The sequence below is a fragment of the Delphinapterus leucas genome, chromosome 8 (genome assembly GCF_059928025.1).
Source record: "Delphinapterus leucas isolate spDelLeu-1000000601 "Yukka" chromosome 8, BTC_Dleu_Yukka2, whole genome shotgun sequence".
NCBI lineage: Eukaryota > Metazoa > Chordata > Mammalia > Artiodactyla > Monodontidae > Delphinapterus > Delphinapterus leucas.
This window is the reverse complement of record NC_143136.1, coordinates 28,882,554-28,901,467: the sequence shown is the minus strand read 5'-3', so window position 1 is coordinate 28,901,467 and position 18,914 is coordinate 28,882,554. Positions and strand designations below refer to the sequence as shown.

The 18,914-nt window shown below is 36.2% G+C and overlaps 1 protein-coding gene across 11 annotated transcripts in view; it reads left to right on the top strand.

The window, feature by feature from the left end:
• Window positions 1-207: 207 nt before the first annotated feature.
• CREB1 (cAMP responsive element binding protein 1) overlaps window positions 208-18,914 on the top strand; it is a 56,154-nt gene continuing 37,447 nt past the window's right edge. For 6 of the 11 annotated variants that reach the window (XR_016394023.1, XR_002643743.3, XR_016394024.1 and 3 more), the window contains exon 1: window positions 6,187-18,568. Coding sequence is in view for 6 of the 11 variants with exons in the window: in XM_089916453.1 (XP_089772579.1) it covers window positions 18,455-18,568 (114 nt within the window). In the remaining 5 variants the exon portion in view is untranslated. The other 5 variants (XM_089916447.1, XM_022567519.3, XM_089916446.1 and 2 more) reach the window with 5 other exon arrangements.

The window sequence follows — 18,914 nt, the reverse complement described above, 5'->3', positions numbered from 1 at the left end:
GGGAGGGAGGAGGGGAGGAGGAGGGGGGGGCTTAGATCATTCCTCCCCACCCCTGGCCCCAGACCACCTCCGCCTTCCCTCTCCCCGCGGAAGCCCTCCGCCGTGCCCGAAGGAACTCGAAGGTCTTCGGCAAGTTCCGCCTCCAGCGCTGAGGGCGGGGCCGCTCGAGCTCCTCCGGGCCGAGCTCGGCTGTTTCCGTGCGCGGCCGCTGCGCACTCGGCACTGGGCGGCGCTGGCTGGCTCCCTGGCTGCGAGTCCTCAGTCGGCGGCGGCTGCTGCTGCCTGTGGCCCGGGCGGCTGGGAGAAGCGGAGTGTTGGTGAGTGACGCGGCGGAGGTGTAGTTTGACGCGGTGTGTTACGTGGGGGAGAGAATAAAACTCCAGCGAGATCCGGGCCGCGAACGAAAGCAGTGACGGAGGAGCTTGTACCACCGGTAAGAGGAGCAGGAGGAGGAGGCAGGAGCCGGAGAGAGCCGGGGGGACGGAGGGGGGACGGGGAGGCGCCGGACACCAGCGCTCGGGGCCTTCCTCTCGCAGGAGGGGCCGTGGTAAAGATGGAGCCTCCGCCCGAGCCCCACACCATCGCCGCCGCTCGCAGCGAACAAAGAATAATGGCGGCGGACTGGAGCCAGCGGCGGCCGGGGCGGCAGCGACTCTGCCTGCAGCCAGCGGCGGCGCTCATGGCGGGGGGCGGCGGGCGGGGTGGGAGCCGGCGGCCGGGGGTGTGTGCGGGCGGCCGGCCGCGGCGAGCTGGCGCCCGCGTTCCCGCCGCCGCCGGGCCGAGCGGGGCCCGGCGCGGAGCCGGGAGCCCAGAGCCCGAAGCCACCCCGGGAGAGGCCGCCCGCCGGCCTGGCCCTGCCGGGCGCTGCCCCCCGCTCCGCCCGCCCGGCCCCCGCCGCCCGCCTCGCCCCCGACCCGGCCCGCCGTCCGCCCGGGCAGCGCCGCCGGGGTGCCCGCGGGGGGTGGAGGAGGAAGAAGGCGACAGCTGAGGGCAGAGGAGGTGAAGGTGCCTGCCTTCCCGGTAGCCTCCTTGTCTGCATGCCCGCTTCGCGAGGGGAAGCGCTGCTCCGGCTGACCTACTCTCCTCTCCACTCTCTCTTTGTGCAATAAAGTTCGAAACCCAAGGTTTCCTTTCGTACTGTATTTTATTCACGCCCTTTTCCCCTGCTCCCACCCCATTGGAAAGATGTTTTCTGTGTTTTTCTGCTTACATGAAGGAATGAGAACTCAAGCTTTTTAAAATAATTTTTGACTCTTATCCTCACCCTCTTTTTTTTAAATCAGTAGTCATGGAAATGCATTCTTTCGGGGAGGAAGGGGGTGCTAAGAAAAACATATTGGTAGTAACTTTTTAAAAACTGTTGGGATCTTGTAAAAGGGAAGCTGATGTTTGAAAACAGTTTCGGTTTTAACCCTTTTCAATAAGGGAATAATCACTTGAGAGATTCTGAAACACTTCGTTGAAACAAATATTAGCCGATGTACTTTTGTTTTACATCACCTTTTTTGCGGGGGGGGGCGGGCAGCCGTGGTGTTGGGTCTTCTGGATCTCCCCATGTACCCCCTGCCATGTTTGGCACATCTTTCTGTCTAAATGTAAACAAGAGATTGGTTAATACTAATTCTAAAAATAGGCATTTAAAAGTATCCATTATTAGTCTAGCATGCGGTAGGTAACCTCAGCCCCAGAGCGACAATAATTTAAGCCGCAAGGTTTATTTTTTCTTTCCCTGTTGGGGAAGAGGGACAGCAGAAAAATCATTGACACATCAAAGATTAAAAGACAATTTTTAAAGAACCTGGGATATGACCTATTTAAGTTTGTCTTGCCTTCTTCAGAAGTTAGAATTTCATGCTAGCCTTAGCTTGCAACAGTTTTGCCTTCTAAAGGTTTAGTTAGTATAAAAGATACTTTTGGTTGCCAGCTATTGAAATCTTTTACACTCATTTCCTGATTTAAAAAATAAAGCCAAAATGGTTATTTTAAGTGATGCAAAAGATGAACAGGTTATTTGCTTTTAAAATACTTACCTGTCTCAGGGTGTGATAGAATTGTGATTGATACAAGGTGTCTTGTTAGAAATAAATATTGTTAGTAGAAGCACTGTCTTCTGATTTTCTGTTTGCAAGTCACTTTTCCAAAACCTACTTTGCTGTATTGCAAGTCTTTAAAAAACCACCTTAGCAATTTGTCATTACCAAGAAACAATTAAGAAGATGTAATAAAGAGTTTTTCCATAAGAATTGGGAAGATGATTTTATTTCCAAACACTGAGGAAATTATGGTCTTGATGATACTATAGATTACTGGTTTTCCTTAAGGATTTTCTGCAAACCAGCGTAAGTTGAGTAGAATTTTTTTGCCTTACAGACTATATGACAATGACTCTTCCTTTGTTGAATTAGAAAAAAAAAGTTTTCTGATAGGTTTTTTCTTCAGTCTTATCCAAAAGATTTTTTAAAATTTTTATTTATAAATTCATAATCTAATTCTTTTAGTAATCTCAGGTGAAACTTTTTAAACTTTTATATTCATTAATATTTGAATATTCATTTAGAGCTTGTCACTAAATTATACTTCTGCTCCCTCCCAGGGATCAGCAGAAATTACAGTTAAATCTGCTTGAACCTTTTTTTTAATGGACATGTATTCAGAAAGCCAATGAGTCTTTGACACAAATTGAAGAATATTAAAAGGACACTTTTTATGGAATTTAAGACTTCAGTGTTACACTTTTCGAATGATTTTTTTTTCCACATAAGAGCCTAAGGAAACTTAGAAACCTGATTCATAAAATGGCACCTTCCTTTTTCTGCTTTCTGAAATTCATTTTCATGATTAGATCTGATTAATAGACTTTTTGTTTCTTCATAGAGAAGTAGCTTTATTTTGTTTTTCATTCTAAGACATTGGGTTTTGTTTTGGGGGGTATAATATTGTTGCAGTAAAACCAAGTATATATTTCCCACTTCACCTCATTTTTAAAATCTTTTTCCTTTTTTTACACAGTAGAAAAAAATTATGCTTACAATGTATCACTGAAATTTATAATTTCAGTATCTTATCAGGAATGGTTATGTAGACTTGTTTATAGCCAGCCTGTGACATAATCTTGTAAGCATATCTTTCTTCATGTTACAGTGTCACCTCCAGTGATGGCTTCTTTATTGAATAGTTAGAGCTCAAATCTGAATTTAAGGATATAGGGAATGGAAAAAATGAAAAGATTGGTTTTTTTCTTACTCATGTATGAACTCATCTCTACATTATCACTTGAGACACAATTTGTGGTACTTATTTAGCATTTACTGTGACAGAGAATGTAGTTAATGGAAAGAGCATGGGGTTTGGGAATCACGTGCCAGTTTGAATCCTCCTTTTGCCACTACTATCATGTGCCTACCCTCAAGGAATTTTGTGACCTACAAGAAGTTTCTTGATCTTCCTCAGCCTTAGTTTCCTTATCTGATAAAGCTACTTTATAGCATTGTGAGATAATTATAAAGTACTTCCTTAAGGATTCAATTAATGACAGCTATTTATTTTTAAGGTTTATTTTAACTTCCTAGCTTGGAACCTTGGGCAAGTTTCTTCTCCATACCTCAATTTCCTTGGTCATAAGTGTACAATATCTAGCTCATACAAATGTGGGAATTAAATAAGTTAATGCATATTAAACATGAGGCATGTCACAAGTGTTCGACAAGTGTTTCCTATTATGTTTTAAATTATTCATCATAATTGTTACTGTGTTTTAATACACTGGGCCAGAAGCTGCAGCGAATCCAAAGATGAATTACATTGTCATATCTCTATCCTCAAGGAACTTTTGGGGACATGATGACTAATAATGCAGAGTATATGTCATCAGAAAGCAGTCAAAGGAAAGAGAGATCACACCTGAAGATGGAAGAAAGGATTATATTTTGTATTTCCAGTTTTATTTTTTTAATAAATAATTCATTCAGATAGTCCGTAATTCAAAACACATAGGATGTAATACAGCAGGGAGTCATGTGTTTTGCCCTCCAGTCACCCAAGTGTCACCAATTTCTTGTTTGTCCTTTCAGAGGTGTTCTGTCCATACACAATCAAATATGTATGTACTCTCCTCCCCGCACATCCCTTTTGTACAAATGATAGTATACTATGTACACTCATATATCTTGCTATTTTCACTTAACATGGTTTAGCAGTTGGTTTGTGTCAGGACATAAAGAGCTTCATTCTTTTAATTATGAGGCACCTCATCATCTGGATATACCTGTGTTTGTTAACCGGTTGGTGAGCTGATTTTGTTTTTAGCTCTTTTGCGACCTTTTAAAGTAAGGAATGCTGTCAGTATGCCTTTATTTCTTTAAATGAATTCGTTTGAATGAGAGATGCCAATTTGGAAATTATTTGAACTGCCTTAATTACCTTTTTAGTTTCAGGGTTTTTTTTTAAGTTTTATTAAAATGATCGCGATGTACATGAAGAGGAAAGCAAGCTGTAGAAGATTTAAGTCTCAAAGTGAATTTAATCTGAATTTAACTCTTTTGTTGTGGTTCTTATAGCCCTGAACAAACTACTTCCTTCTGTTATTTCAACCAAAAATAGTCTATAGTTTTCTCTCTGAATGAGAAAGAACATCTCATGTAGTCCAAACCTTTGATTAAACAGACTATTCTCATGGACTGTTACTACCCAGTAATCCTGATTAGTGTACTAGCTTTCTCCCTGAGTTAATTTTTTATATACTCATTAACTTATTTTTTGATGATTTTCTAATGTTTCTTAGTGTCATTATCAGTGAGTTTTATATTTGATATCTAAATAAATGGTGAGTTTCTTCTATATGATTGTCTACTGAGACTTTACTGCTGAGATAATTTTTTTTTTCTTTTTTTTTTTACTGTGAAAGTCCTCGGTCAACCAGTTGACCCAAGTACTACTCATTTCAACTAGAAAACAAAACAAGTTTCAGTACCTCTCTGTTTTGGACCTTCTAAGCAGCATTTAACTATAGTTCATTTTAAATATACATGCTGTTAGTGTATTTATCTTTAAAATACACATGCTGTAAGTTTTTTAAGTTGATTAAGCTTAGAAAATGATAACTAATACTCTAGCAGCAGGGACACAAAAAAGTCCCTTATCTTTCAAAAAAAATCATTAAATGAAGCTGTTATGGTGTATCTCATTCTTTGTATGCTTATGTTGACAGTTACATATGTTAAAGCTTTTAATGAAAGAATATTGTCTTACTATTATTTTGAGGATTTACTAGTATTTTTATATAAAATACTAATACATGCTATTTTTGCCCACTCAGTGACTAAAATGTTTACAAAGCACTTATCTTTCTAGATTTGGTTGGGGGCGGGGGGGGGGGGTGGATAATTGAAATCTGTAAAGGCAGAAAAGTTTTCTTCTGGAACATATCTGGAGGCTACCAGATTTCTCACAGTGTCATTGTATCAGTGAATTGCCTTTTGGGGTAGAGGTAAAGATCATGAACTAGAACAATGGCTACTTGTTTTCCTCTGCCAATTTAATACATATGTTAACTCAGTCATTATATGTGGTTAGTCTGGTTAAACTTTTTGGAGTTGTAAGAAGAAAGTATGGTTTTAAATTTATTTTGTACTATCTGTAAATGTAGGTTTTTGAGACATATTTGAAACACAGATAAGAATAGCCATTTGTTTCTCTTGTCACCCAGCATGCCCCTCTTTCCTTAGTATATACAAAGTCTTGTCTTGCATCCTGTTATTTTACTTTGTTTTGCATTCTTCTCTTAGCTCTGCCAGTCCTGGCCCTGGAAAGATATGTTTTGTTATTTTACCTAGTTTTGTTCACCTGTCTCCTAGGTTACCAGTAAGAAGGGGGGGAGGGGAAGATTTATCATTCATACTTTGGTGTTAATTCCAGCAGATAAGTAGAAGACAGTATTTTACATATCCAGTGATGAAAAATTTACCTTTATGTATTTAATCAATTCTTGAGGCTAGTTACATGAATCTCAACAATAGTACCCCTTGTTAAACTTTTAAATGCCTGAGTTGCTTTTTCTCAGGGTTGAGGTAAAGTAATAAAAGTTTACCATAAATGAGATGGACTGTCTGAACAAATTCTTCCTGGCTGGATTAATCTAGACTCTGAATAGTCTATCAACAGTCAAGGTTTGGAGAGTAAGAGGTCTGAGGTATCGATGGTAAGTTTTTTCCTAAAGGAGAGAAGTAATGACTGACATTTGGTTGGAGAAGAGAGAATTAAGTGAGAAGTTAAAATAACTAATGACCTTGGTGTCAGAGTAGAGGGTATGTCTGAGAATTTATTTATACCAATGGTAATAGAAAATGTCTTTCCCAAAGATTAGTGAATCTTCTTGGAAACTAAGATTTCTTTCTTCATCTTTTTTTTTTTTTTTTTTTTTGTGGTACGCGGGCCTCTCACTGTTGTGGCCTCTCCCGTTGCGGAGCCCAGGCTCAGCGGCCATGGCTCACGGGCCCAGCCGCTCTGCGGCATGTGGGATCTTCCCGGACCGGGGCACGAACCCGTGTCCCCTGCATCGGAAGGCGGACTCTCAACCACTGCGCCACCGGTGAAGCCCTCTTTCTTCACTTTTAACTCTTTTCCTAATGAGCTGGTTATCTGCATGTGAGTTTCTGGTTATAATTATGTGACAGCATAGATGTAACAAAGTGTTTGTTATCTAAACAAAGCTGAATGACAATTTTTAGAGTTGTTATCCCTATTTGTGTAAGTGATTAGCAGGAGGAGACTCAGAAATATCTTGTTTTTCATCACTGAAGTGAAAATTATTGCTTGTTCTGAATTCTGTACTCTTAAAGGGGTATCATTTCCTTAAAAGTGTCAGCACCTTTATTGTTTGCTGTTACGGTTTTACTTCCTGCCATTTATCAGTCTAGTCATTTATTCAGTGAATGTTTATTGACCATTAGCTTTTTTGTAGTTGGTGGAATAATCGCAAGAAAATTTATTCATTTAGGTATTTTTATAGATATTAAATGAAGTTCTAGTTGCTACAAACAGTAAAGCCTGAGTATGTGGCTTTACTGCCCTCATGGAACTCACAGTATAGTGGAGGTGACAAAAGTATAAGAAAGAATGATTTATATGTGGCAGAGTATCAGTTTTCGCTATCTTGAAGGACTGTTGAGTTTAGAAGAGAAGGCGTTCAGTGAGGAAATGTTTGTGAGAAAGATAGTATTCAAATTGCATATGGAAGAACTTGGAAGGTAGAAGTAAAGGGGAGTATATTGTAAGCAGTGGCATGGACAACAAAAATGAAGACATGGAAGTAGAGTGAACTTGATATGTTCACAAGCTGGTGAGGTGAAGAAAGTGTCACATTAACTATAAATCCACACTACGAGAAACCCTGAGTGTGAGGCAGGAAACTTTAAGTTATTCATGTAAGAGGAGGAATGACATAAACAGGAATGGTGTGATATTTTGGGCTAAAATATAGATATCCTGATTCTTAATCCTTTCTCCTTCATGATAGATTATATTGCAGTTTAAAAATTGGACATCATTGATTCATTTTTAGCAGCACTGTTGAACTACAGTTGACGTACCATACAGTCTACCCATTTCCAGTGTACAGTTCTATAGTTATTTAGCATGTTCACAAGGTTGTGCACCTATCACCACAGTCAGTTTTAGGACATTTTTGTTCATCAAAAAAGAAACTCCACATCCCTGAACCATCACGCCTCAATCTCTCCGTACCCCGAGCCCTAGGCAACTACTAATGCACTTTCTGTCTCTAGATTTGCCTATTCTGAACATTGCATATCAAAGGACTCTATTGTGATGAGCTTCTTTTACTTAGCATAATAATACTTTTCAGGGTTCATCCATGTTGAATCTGTCAGGACTTCATTCCTTTTTATTGCTAAATAATACTCCATTTTATGGATATGCAGTATTTTATTCATGAATTCATGTATATTTGGGCTTTGGGGCTGTTGTGAATAATGCTGCCATGAACATTCATTTACTGCACATGTTTTCATTTCTCTTAGGTTTATACCTAGGAGTGGAATTGCTGGATTATATAGTGACTACTTTTAACTATTTGAGGAACTGCCAGACTGTTTGCCAGACCCATGGTGGTATCTTTTTACATTCTCACCAGCAATATATAAGGGTTCTGATTTCTCTGTATCCTCACCAACACTTGTTTTTATTTTTCATTGTAGCCATTTAGTGGGTGTGAAGTAGTATCTCATTGTGATTTAGATTTGCATTTGCCTGATGACTAATGCTGTCTGGCATCTTATTGTGTACTTACTGGCCATTTATATATCTTGGAAGAAGTGTCTGTTCAGATCCTTTGCTCATTTTTAAATTGGGTTTTTTGTCTTATTGAGTTGTAATAGTTCTTTATTATTCTAGATACAAACTTCTTAGCAGATATATATGATTTATAAAAATTTCTTTCATTCTGTGGATTGTCTTCACTTTCTTGGCACGAAAGTTTTTAATTTTGACAATTTCCAGTTCTGTTTTTTTCTTTCGTTGCTTGTGCTTTTTGGTGTCATATCTTGGACATCATAAATTCTTATTTAATTATAACAGACATTTTCTAAATATCTCTGAAAGCCCAGGCAAACAGGACACCACTATTTAACTAAAAACTAAAATCTAGTTTTAGTTTTTAGTTAGAAAAATAACTAAATCTACTAATGCATATTTGGAGTTACCCCCCACCTGCTCTGGTCTTCTCTTTTATCCTGTGTCCAGATCCCTTAGTTGAGTGACTGACCAAAAGAAGCAAAGATAAAAATCAAGAAATAACAACTTTGAGTGAAACATTTTAATTCAATATACTATATTTTACAAATTATTTGTTATGAGAGAATTTATTATGTTTGTGTGGGTGTAGTATATTACTCATAAATTCTGCTATTTGGGGGGGATTTCACACTTAGCAAACTTTTACCCTGAAGGCAGTAGTAACTCCTTCATTTTTTGCAGATGACTAAACTGAGCTCTGGAGAATTTAAATTTACATACTGGTAGAGCCTTTTCCCTGGGCAAGAAATAACAGTGAAGCATAGTCTTCATCACTCTGAATATTAACAGCATTATCTCTTTGTGGAGAAAGTTTCCAAGGTTCTAGCTTTATTGATGATTACTAGAAATTTTTGTTCCTCAACAATAGTTAAGTTTTGGTTTATAAAAGTTCACTTGAAGGAAGTAGCCACGGTCTTGAAAAAATATATTGATTTCATTATCTTATTAATGAGGTCAGCATCAACAGAAAGATTACCATAAATAGCCAGCTCTTGCTTTCCTTTTTTCCATAATTCATTGTTTTCCTATCATTTCAAAGTAGTTTATGGTTTGAAGTCATTGTTAACTAAATACTTGTTTGGAGGGACTTTATAGGTAAACTGATGGTAGTTTATACTTGCCTAGCTCTTTTATATGTATATAATACATTTTTCATCTCTTACTATTAGTTTGTGAGCTCTTTGAGAGAAAGGTTCTTGCCTGCTTTAAACTATAGTCCTCATAGTTTTTGGCAGAACACTTATTATGTAATGTGCACAGAAAACTTACTTACAATGAATGAGTCCCTCTTGGAGGGTCACAGATTTAAAAGGCAAGATTAAAACCATTCCCCCTTTAGATTTGCACAGGTTAAAGGAAGCAGACATAAATGCTTATTAGACAATTAAAACACTGAAATTACAGATTTGTTTTTTAAAAGCCAAGGAAATTAGGTTCGTTTTTCATAGCTTAGAAAGTTTTCTCCTTTGAGTTTTAGTTAATTCTGATGCTTTACTTCCCACCTCTGAAACATGAAAAATAGCATGAGATTGTATTAATCAAAGTGATTACCAGAAATCACTGCCTGATTGGTAAAGAAGTACATTTACCTGGAATGTTGGACTTGATTCAGCATTGATTCTTTCAGGATTAGAGATAAAGATACCTAAACCTGAAGTGAGTCTTTATCAAAACTGTACATAAAGTCTTTGCTCATCTGCATGTCATTTTTCAACTTTGTAGATTAACCATGGCTAATTTTTAAGATATAGTTCAATATACCCTTGGTGCTTTGAGTGCTTGGGATTTTTCTGGTAAGCAAGACATAATTAAAATGATTAGCATGTTGCTTAACAGTTCATGCAGTTCTGCTGTCAAATATTTCTCCACTTTTTATAATATTTGAGGCTAGGTGGTATAGCCCTGAACAGTCTTGTGAAGTTCTTACAAATCTCTTAACATCTTTAGTTCTCCATCTGTGAAGTCACAGCTAAAACCAGAATTCCTGTCTTATGACTCCCACCATATAACATGTGCTGTCTCACTTCAGGAAAACTGATTTTCACTCTTTGATGTCTAATTTGTAAATAATTCACAAAGAATAGCATTTTAAAATTTAGCTCAAAACAGAACTGTTAAAATGATAAACGTTAACTTTATAAACTTATTTTTGAAAACACTTGGACATTCATTTTCCATTTCAATGTAAGTTATTTTCACATAGTCCCTGGGGTTTTATTGAGTAAATGGAATAGTAGGCTATAAATTTTAACTTCAAGGCATAACTTTTGTAGGTCCTTACAGTATTAACCTTGAGCTAGTTTATGAAGCAGAACTTAAAATTTGAAGACAGTTTCACTCTTTAGACAACACGGAAATTGCTTTTCTAAAAGTAACTGTATGTAGGAGGTGCATAATGCCTTTTTCCTTTAAAAAAAAAAATCAGCTTCAAAAATCTATTTAGTAGAACTTCATATATAGAAATTTATATAGGGTCACTTCTTTGAAAGGCTCAAGGTGTGAAAATGGTATCAGATGTGTGTTTGCAAAGAAAGGAGAATAGAAAGGGTTGGGATAAAATGTTATTATCTAAAATAATGCATAGTCATAGTTGCTGCTTTGCTAAGCAACACTGTTTGTCTCTTGGTGACCAGATACGTGAAGGCTCGTTTCAGAGCCATGAGTAGTCTTACCTGAAGGAAAACAAGGTAAATACATTTTGCCAGTACTTGAAAAAATAATAGTAACTTTGATTTGAGAAATCACTAAAGCTTTCTTACTGAAAGATACTATAGAATTAGTCGCACTAGGATATGAGGATGGCTGTATCATAAATCATGCAATACATTTCTATAAATCCTAATTCACTTCTGTTAAGTACTTCCTTTGAGGACAGTATCTTTCTTATAGAGCATGCTACACATTTTTAAATAACTTTACTTATTAAAAATAGCATTTAAATGCTCTGGTAATCACAAAACTGCAATAAATCATAACATACAAATCTTGAACTTAATTAAAGCAGTTTCTCTGAGTTCAGTCCAATAAACAAATCAGGGAAATAGTCTTATTAAATAACATTGAAAAGATTCCCCATTGTTGTATGCCTTCTTTTTAGGTAGTGGTAGTTGAGTACTGGCATTTACTATTAATACAAAGAATTTATTAAAACATACAAATTTTCAGGCTTTTATTTTTGTCTCATAAATGATTAAATCTCACCAAATTCAGATAACACAGAATTAATTTCATATACAACTTACCTTGCCTTCCTCTAATATCTAGACTGTAGGCTAAAGTATGGATTTGTATTCTAGTTAAGGGAGAAAGACCTTAGTAGGAGCATAGAGGAAACTTTCTGAAAATTATGTCAGAATTAGCTTAGCTTGATAAAGATACCAGTTTATTTTAGTTTATCACATTGGCTGTTCTCTTTCCCTAAAAATGTATGTATATAACCTTATTTTGCTAGGGTGTGATCAGTCTAATCTAATAAGGTTCTTACAGTTGAAGTTGATATGTGTGTTGAGAGGGGAGTGTGAATGTGTACATATATATGTACCTACACACATGTATATGTACACATGCAGCATTTGAATGTGCTATTTTCCTAGCTGGTTTCAGTGAAAGTATGGTGTATTTAATAGCAAAAGACTATTATTAGCATCAGAAACCTGGACCATTAAATTTCCAGTATTGATTGCATACATCTCAGTTCTGCTAGATAGGACATACGAGATAAAGATAAATGAAGTATTTCAAGGTTCACAACCAAAAAACATACAGGGGGAAAAAAAGTAGAGGAAAAGAGGCAGTGCAACATAGTCATTGAGTCCTGGAAAGCTAGAATCCTTTATGTAGCAGCTGAACATTTTGCCACTCTCTTTAGTAAATTAATCATAACACTTATAGAATATTAATCAAGACATGTTGAAGGTGGGAGAATGTGCTAGCAAGGCTTTCAAGCAGTTGTAAAATACTAAAAACAGGTAGAAAATAACTGTAGAAAGTATTGTACATCACCCCTAGATGTTTTTAGGTATACTTCTGCAAAATGTTTTTAGTAGTATATCTGCGTATGACAACATACTAGTCATTTAGTTTTAAAATCATGTGCCCAAATGTGACTTTTGCTGTGATCACCCTGGAGACGTTAGACTTCTGCTTATGTGATTTCCTTAAATCCCTGGACTTCCAGATTGATGAGAGAGTTCAGGAGGAGTCGCCCACTTGCTAGGTGCAGGGGAAGCTTTTCTTCTCACTTATAATTAAGGTCATTTGCATTTTAAAAACCACAGCATATGTTCATATGTTCTATTAATTATGAATATATTGTTTCTTCTTCACAGTGCATTTCTCTGAATACTTACCTCTCATCCTAGACTGGATTAAATTTGTCATAGATTTAAGGGATTAAAAAGTAAACTAAGTTGTAAGGGAGATGGATTTATTTTTCATAAACTTGAACTAGAATGTTTAGGACCATAAGGACTTGGGCACTTCTTAAAGGTCAAAATATTTTAGGAAAAAGAACAAAGTGAAGATTTACAGCATTCTCTCCTTTTGCTTAATGGTTGTTAGCAAAAGTGATGATATGGGCTTGCTTTCTTTTTTGATGACCTTTAGTTGACTTGACTTGGTAGAGGCAGAAAATACAGAATTAGTGCTGCCAGCAATTTATCCCTGATTTGGTATAGTTCTATACAGGTGCTGGGTAAGTGAATTTAAATGCTACCATATCAATGAGGGCTTTACTGGTCTCCTTTTATAATACTGAAAATCCCTCCAATATCCTTCCCAGCTTTATTTTTTACCCAACACATCTTACCTTCTGATTTGTTACACATTTTACTTGTTTACTTTCTCTCTGCTATTTCCACACATTAGAATATAAATTACACAATGACAAAGTTCTTTAAAAATTTATTTCTTCATCCCCAGTAACTTGAACAGTTCCTGACATATAAATGCTCAGATATGATACTGTAATACAAGTATAATGTATATAATATAAATTGTTAAAATTGAAGATGGTGTTGGTTTTGGAAAAGCGAGTTATTCACTTGTGGTGAATTACCTCAGGATATATTGCTATACAAAGTAGAAGTAAAATACATTGCAACATAAAAATTCTAAACCCAATGACTTACTTTAAGAGACATCATTCTCATATTCTCATTTTGCCCTAGTAGTTGCTGATTGGCTTGGAATGACCATTTTTTCTTTATCTTTTATCCTTGCTTCTATGCAAGATCAGGCACCAGGCACTGACTCACACATTTCTCTAAAGGCCTACTATAATTTAAGCCTTTGCTTATACCATTTTTCTTATCAGAAAATAAATCCCCAAATTTGTCAATACTGTATTTGTCTCTAGTGTTTCTTTGGCGTTCCAGCACTCTTGACTATTGCAGCACTCTCCTTTTAAATATCATGGAAGCAGTCATTTGACACTTTATTGGGATGTTTATCTAAACTATATTTTAAACTTTTAAACATCTACTGTCTTTATGAAGGTACAAAAGTGGTACAGTCTTAGATAAATTTCTTGAAGCTTTCTAGGATGGAAAGAAAAAGCTGCTTTATCCTCTTTGAAAATTAAGAAAAGGGACTATTAAACTGTTTGATAAATTTTATATATTGTAATATATGTGAATGGTAATATTTTTATATTTGCCCAAGATTGAGAGGCTAGGTGACCTATTCTTAGTCTGTTTTCTTTACTATGAACTATGTACTAAAAGGAAATAATATATAATTTTATTAAGTGGTCTGCATAATTATGTGTGTGTGTGCATACATCTTGTGTTGTCAGTTCCTAAGATCAGAGCACTTAAAAATTGAGAGAGATCTTTTAATTCATCTCTCTTGTTTTCAGATGAGGAAACTGGAACACAAAAAGCTTAATTTCTCTAACGACCACTTGGTGACAGATCCAGCTTTCCACCAAATGTTAGGGTCTTTCCCAACTACTTAGAACAGCATTCTTTGTTTTGCTCAAGATTGGGTGCATAATACTGCAGGATCACTCCCTTTTTATTTTTCATGTTAGGAGTTAGAACACTGAAGACCATTGTAGCAAAATGGCATGTATCTTTTGTTTTCGCTGCGTTGGGTCTTCGTTGCTGCGCGGGCTTTCTCTAGTTTCAGCGAGCAGGGGCTCCTCTTCGTTGCATTGCAGAGCATGGGCTCTAGGTGCACAGGCTTCAGTAGTTGTGACACATGGGCTCAGTAGTTATGGCTTGTGCGCTCTAGAGCGCAGGCTCAGTAGTTGTGACGCATGGGCTTAGCTGCTCCACAGCATGTGGGATCTTCCTGGACCAGGGCTCAAACCCATGTCACCTGCATTGGCAGGCGGATTCTTAACCACTGTACCATCAGGGAGTCCCAAAATTGCATGTATCTTTGTGAATTTATTTTTTAAAATTTGTTCTTTTTAGGAGTGACACTTTCGAAATTTGCTTCAAGTTCATAGTTTTCAAAGAATTATGTAAATTTTTAGGGATAAATTCATAAAAATACCTAAATCTTAAATATCAATCACAAATAAATTTTGGAATTCAGAATTATTGGAAGAACTCTTAAGAATTCTTCACAAAACTGTCAAGACTAGATCTTTCATGATTTCTAAGATTCATTGTTTCTAATATTCCAGGTCCAATATTTGTACAACATTCCCTCTGAGTTCATATGTACCTGATCTTCTTTTAATTTTACAGTAGTATTCAGTCTTTGTTTTTGCACTCTCAGAAAGCATTCATTTGTGTAATGAATTAGGAATCTCCTTTCTTGAGTAATTTTGGAAACCTACATATTGGGTCTAGTAACTGATCCTGTGTCTGAAGTACTGCTCTGCTGGCTAAGACTGCTCCTGGGTTAATAGAAAAATTGAAGACTGTACACATTATACCATAGCATCTCTTCTCTCACCACCTGAAGATACAAACAAAAAAAGAGTAAAAGCTTTCAAAGTCATAATTAAGGTGCTTGTGTTAAATGCTAGTTTAGTTGGAGACTGCTATTTCAGTACCCTCAAGGTGAAAACCAAAAGAATAGTTTCTGTTTTAGTTGAGTCCTTTGAATTTCTTATCTAAAACATATTGTTTTTCTGTAAGTAATTCTCACCTGTACTTTGAGGAAGGCCTGAATTATCTGATGAGAGACAGTAATTGTACTGTTGCCCAAGTGGTTGATATCTACTCAAACTAATTAAGAAGGCCGTCCCCCACCTTGAAAAAGGATTGGTAGTCTGCCTGAATGAAATGATAATAAAACACCGGCAGTTTATTCACATGGGGGACGCTAACCATTGGAAATACCACACTTTGTTTTTAGAAGAAAGTAAAAAATAAGTAAAAAGAATATTGTCTAGTTGGGGAGGGAAGAAGGATGCAAATCACATTCCTATTTTGAATGTGTCCTTGTAGCTGTAATTACTTATGTTAGCTAATGGTTTTATTCTTTTATTATTATAGAGTCATAAATATTTTATTTTTTGAAACAAAAAGTTGTAATGATACCCTATACCTTAAATGTCAAAAAAAAAATTAAGTAGCCCTGACATACTGAAAAGTAAACAAAAACAAAAGAAATATGATCTGTGCTTTGGATTACTTTAATCAAATGGTGGAGTGAAACTATATGGATGACAGCGTAGGTTAAAAAAAAATGTGGCTTCGACTAAAGTCTTTCAAAAATGGTTGCATATTCTCTCTACAAATGAAGTATTATGATGATAAATTTGTATTTATCTTCTCATTCTCATTAAATTGATGACTTAGGGGAGAAGATAGAGAAGAGTTTGCGGGTTTCTGCTCTTGTTTAGCTTGACTCAGTACTGTCCTCAAATGGAATCATTTACTTATTTTATTGTTACTAGGATTAAATTTTTTGCTTTCATGTGCCATTTTCTTCCAGAGCAAAAGTATGGACAGTATTTAGTATACATAAACTATTTTGCTATTGATGTTGCTTTCTGTTATTTTTGATGTCTTTCTTAAATATTTTAGTTTAAAAGAGCACAGGTTTTAAGTGTACAATTCAGTGAATTATCACAGAGGGTAATAAAGTTATTTGATAATTTTTTTAAATAGTTATTTTTACTCTTTGGAAATGTAGGGTAAACAGTTGAGGTGAATCTTAAACAAAAATACTAATTTCGTATAAAAAGTATCAGATTTAAAAAATTTTAGCAGATATCTCAAAATCATGACTGAAGTAAAGCTTTTGGTTCAGAGTTTCAAAATGTTATCCGTCATTTCTGGTATTAAAATTTCTTTAATCGTGCAAGTAATCCTGAATCCATGCTTATGGAAAGAAAGATAAATAAAAGTAAAGTACTAAAATATGTAAAAAGTAAAAGGTGAAAATCATCCTATACAGTTCTATCAAATCTTTCTCTCTTCAGAGCCACCACTTACTACGATTCAGTTATAACTTCCCATACCTCTTTTCATGCATACACCTTTACAACAATTTGTTTTACTTGTTTTTAACATAAATGGGCTTCTACTTTGTAGTATATTCATAACTTGCCATTTCACTCAGTCTGTCTTGGAAATCTTTATGTGTCTTTACATTATAGATAGACTTCATTATTTTTTATTGCTTTAATTTTTTAATGGTCCTCCTTAATGATGGATACTTGTTTCCAGTTTTCTGCTATTATAAAAAAAAATTCCATCCTTGAAACATATATCTTTGTGAACTAGCCAATAAGAGTTTCTTACTGAATTAGTAGTTTCTCTGTATTCTAGATGTTATTGTGTTGATTTTATGTAGCAGATATTTTCTCCTTGTGTACTTGTCTTGGTGGCTTTTGTCATATTAATGTTTTAAATAATTATGTAGTCAAGTCTGTTGATCTTTTCCTTTGTCATCTGTTTGGTGGCTTCTGTATTTCTACATTATTTATATTCATTTCTACAGAGATATTTTCATTTTTAACTGTCACTTGTAAAAACACTTTCTTTTTATAGAATCCTGTGAATGATGGCAAAATGTTAGCATGTGATACATTCTGATGGCATGTAATAATCACATAAGGATCAGTGACTATTTTGATGTCGGAGTTATGAAATAAATGTAATAAATTCTGGAAAAGCATTGGAGTTCTTGTGTTGTTTATGGAATCACCATAGGTAGTCCTCACTACTAAATTTATTTTTGACAGGTAATATGCTAGGTACTGAATGGTAACAGTAGTACACAAATAAGAAGTAATCCCTTTTATTGTGACTCCTTTAGACACAGTTGCTTTCCCAGTTATATCTGCTATATATAATCAATTTCCCTAACCTCAAGGTAGCAGCTACTGCTGCTAGGAATTTCTCTTCACTTTTGCTGTCATCCAGTGCCAGATCTAAGAAATATAGTAAACTCTTAGCAAAGCAGGTTCCAAAAAGTAAGAAAGATCAGCCTTGATTAACTTATCCAGAATTTTGCAGTTAAAATTTTAAAAGGTGTTTTATTGTGTGTGTGTGTGTGTGTGCGCACATATGTGTAATGTTGCACACTATATATAGGGTAAGGAGTCAGAACACAAAGTAACCTTTTCAGTTGTTTGAGGTCTGACTCTGTGTCTATTAATCCCACCTTTCTACCTTGATACCCAATAACTTGGGCTGTTGAAACCTGGGCTATTTTGTCCTACCACCAATAATTTCCCAAGGAAGTAGCTTATAATTCTTCTGTTTCTTCCCTATAATAGGAGGGGATACCCATATAGGCGGTACCTTGAAGCCAGTATCTCATAGACCCTGTCATCAACTCACTTCTACTCTCTACCCTCCCTCCTTACCTGATTGATACATTTTTGAAAAAATTATAATTATGCTGCTGCCCTTCCTCCCCTTGTTAGTTGGGAAGATTTCATGGAAGAGAGGAATCCCATCTTCTATAATAGATGGAGTAATATCCCATTGGGAAGAAATGGCAAAGGAAAAAGTTCTTTCTTTTTGAAAAGACTAGAACTTTTTAGCTCAGCATATTTGGACAAGTCTGACAATAATTCAACTACATTATAGTTTAACTAGATTTCTGAGTGCATCTGCTAACCTAACCACCACATATACTTATTTACAACTTGAAAATTGCCTTTAAAACCACAAAAGCACAAAGCACTGTAGTGCTTGTAACACTCTTCCATATTATTGTAGGTAACTAAATGACCATGGAATCTGGAGCAGAGAACCAGCAGAGTGGAGATGCAGCTGTAACAGAAGCTGAAAGCCAGCAAATGACAGTTCAAGCCCAGCCACAGATTGCCACATTAGCCCAGGTATAAAATACATGGAGAGATTCCAAGTTGTCTCTTCTAAGAGGAATATGTTTTAAACAAGAGAACTTAGTTTTTATTACAGAGATATACATAAAACGAGCAGAAACATTCTTAGAATATCAAAATTCCTATTAGTATTAGCCTAATTTTAGAAATGATAGTATTGATTCAGTAACATAACAGAAAAATGTATTGTTAAACACTAACACACTATTTGTAGTGACATGATTCAGAAATAATTACATTTAAACTGATGGGTAGATTGTCTCTTAAAGGAAGAAAACCTAATATGATAACTGCTTTTTTTCATGTCATACAGATTTATTTGGGAGCATGGGAATGCAGA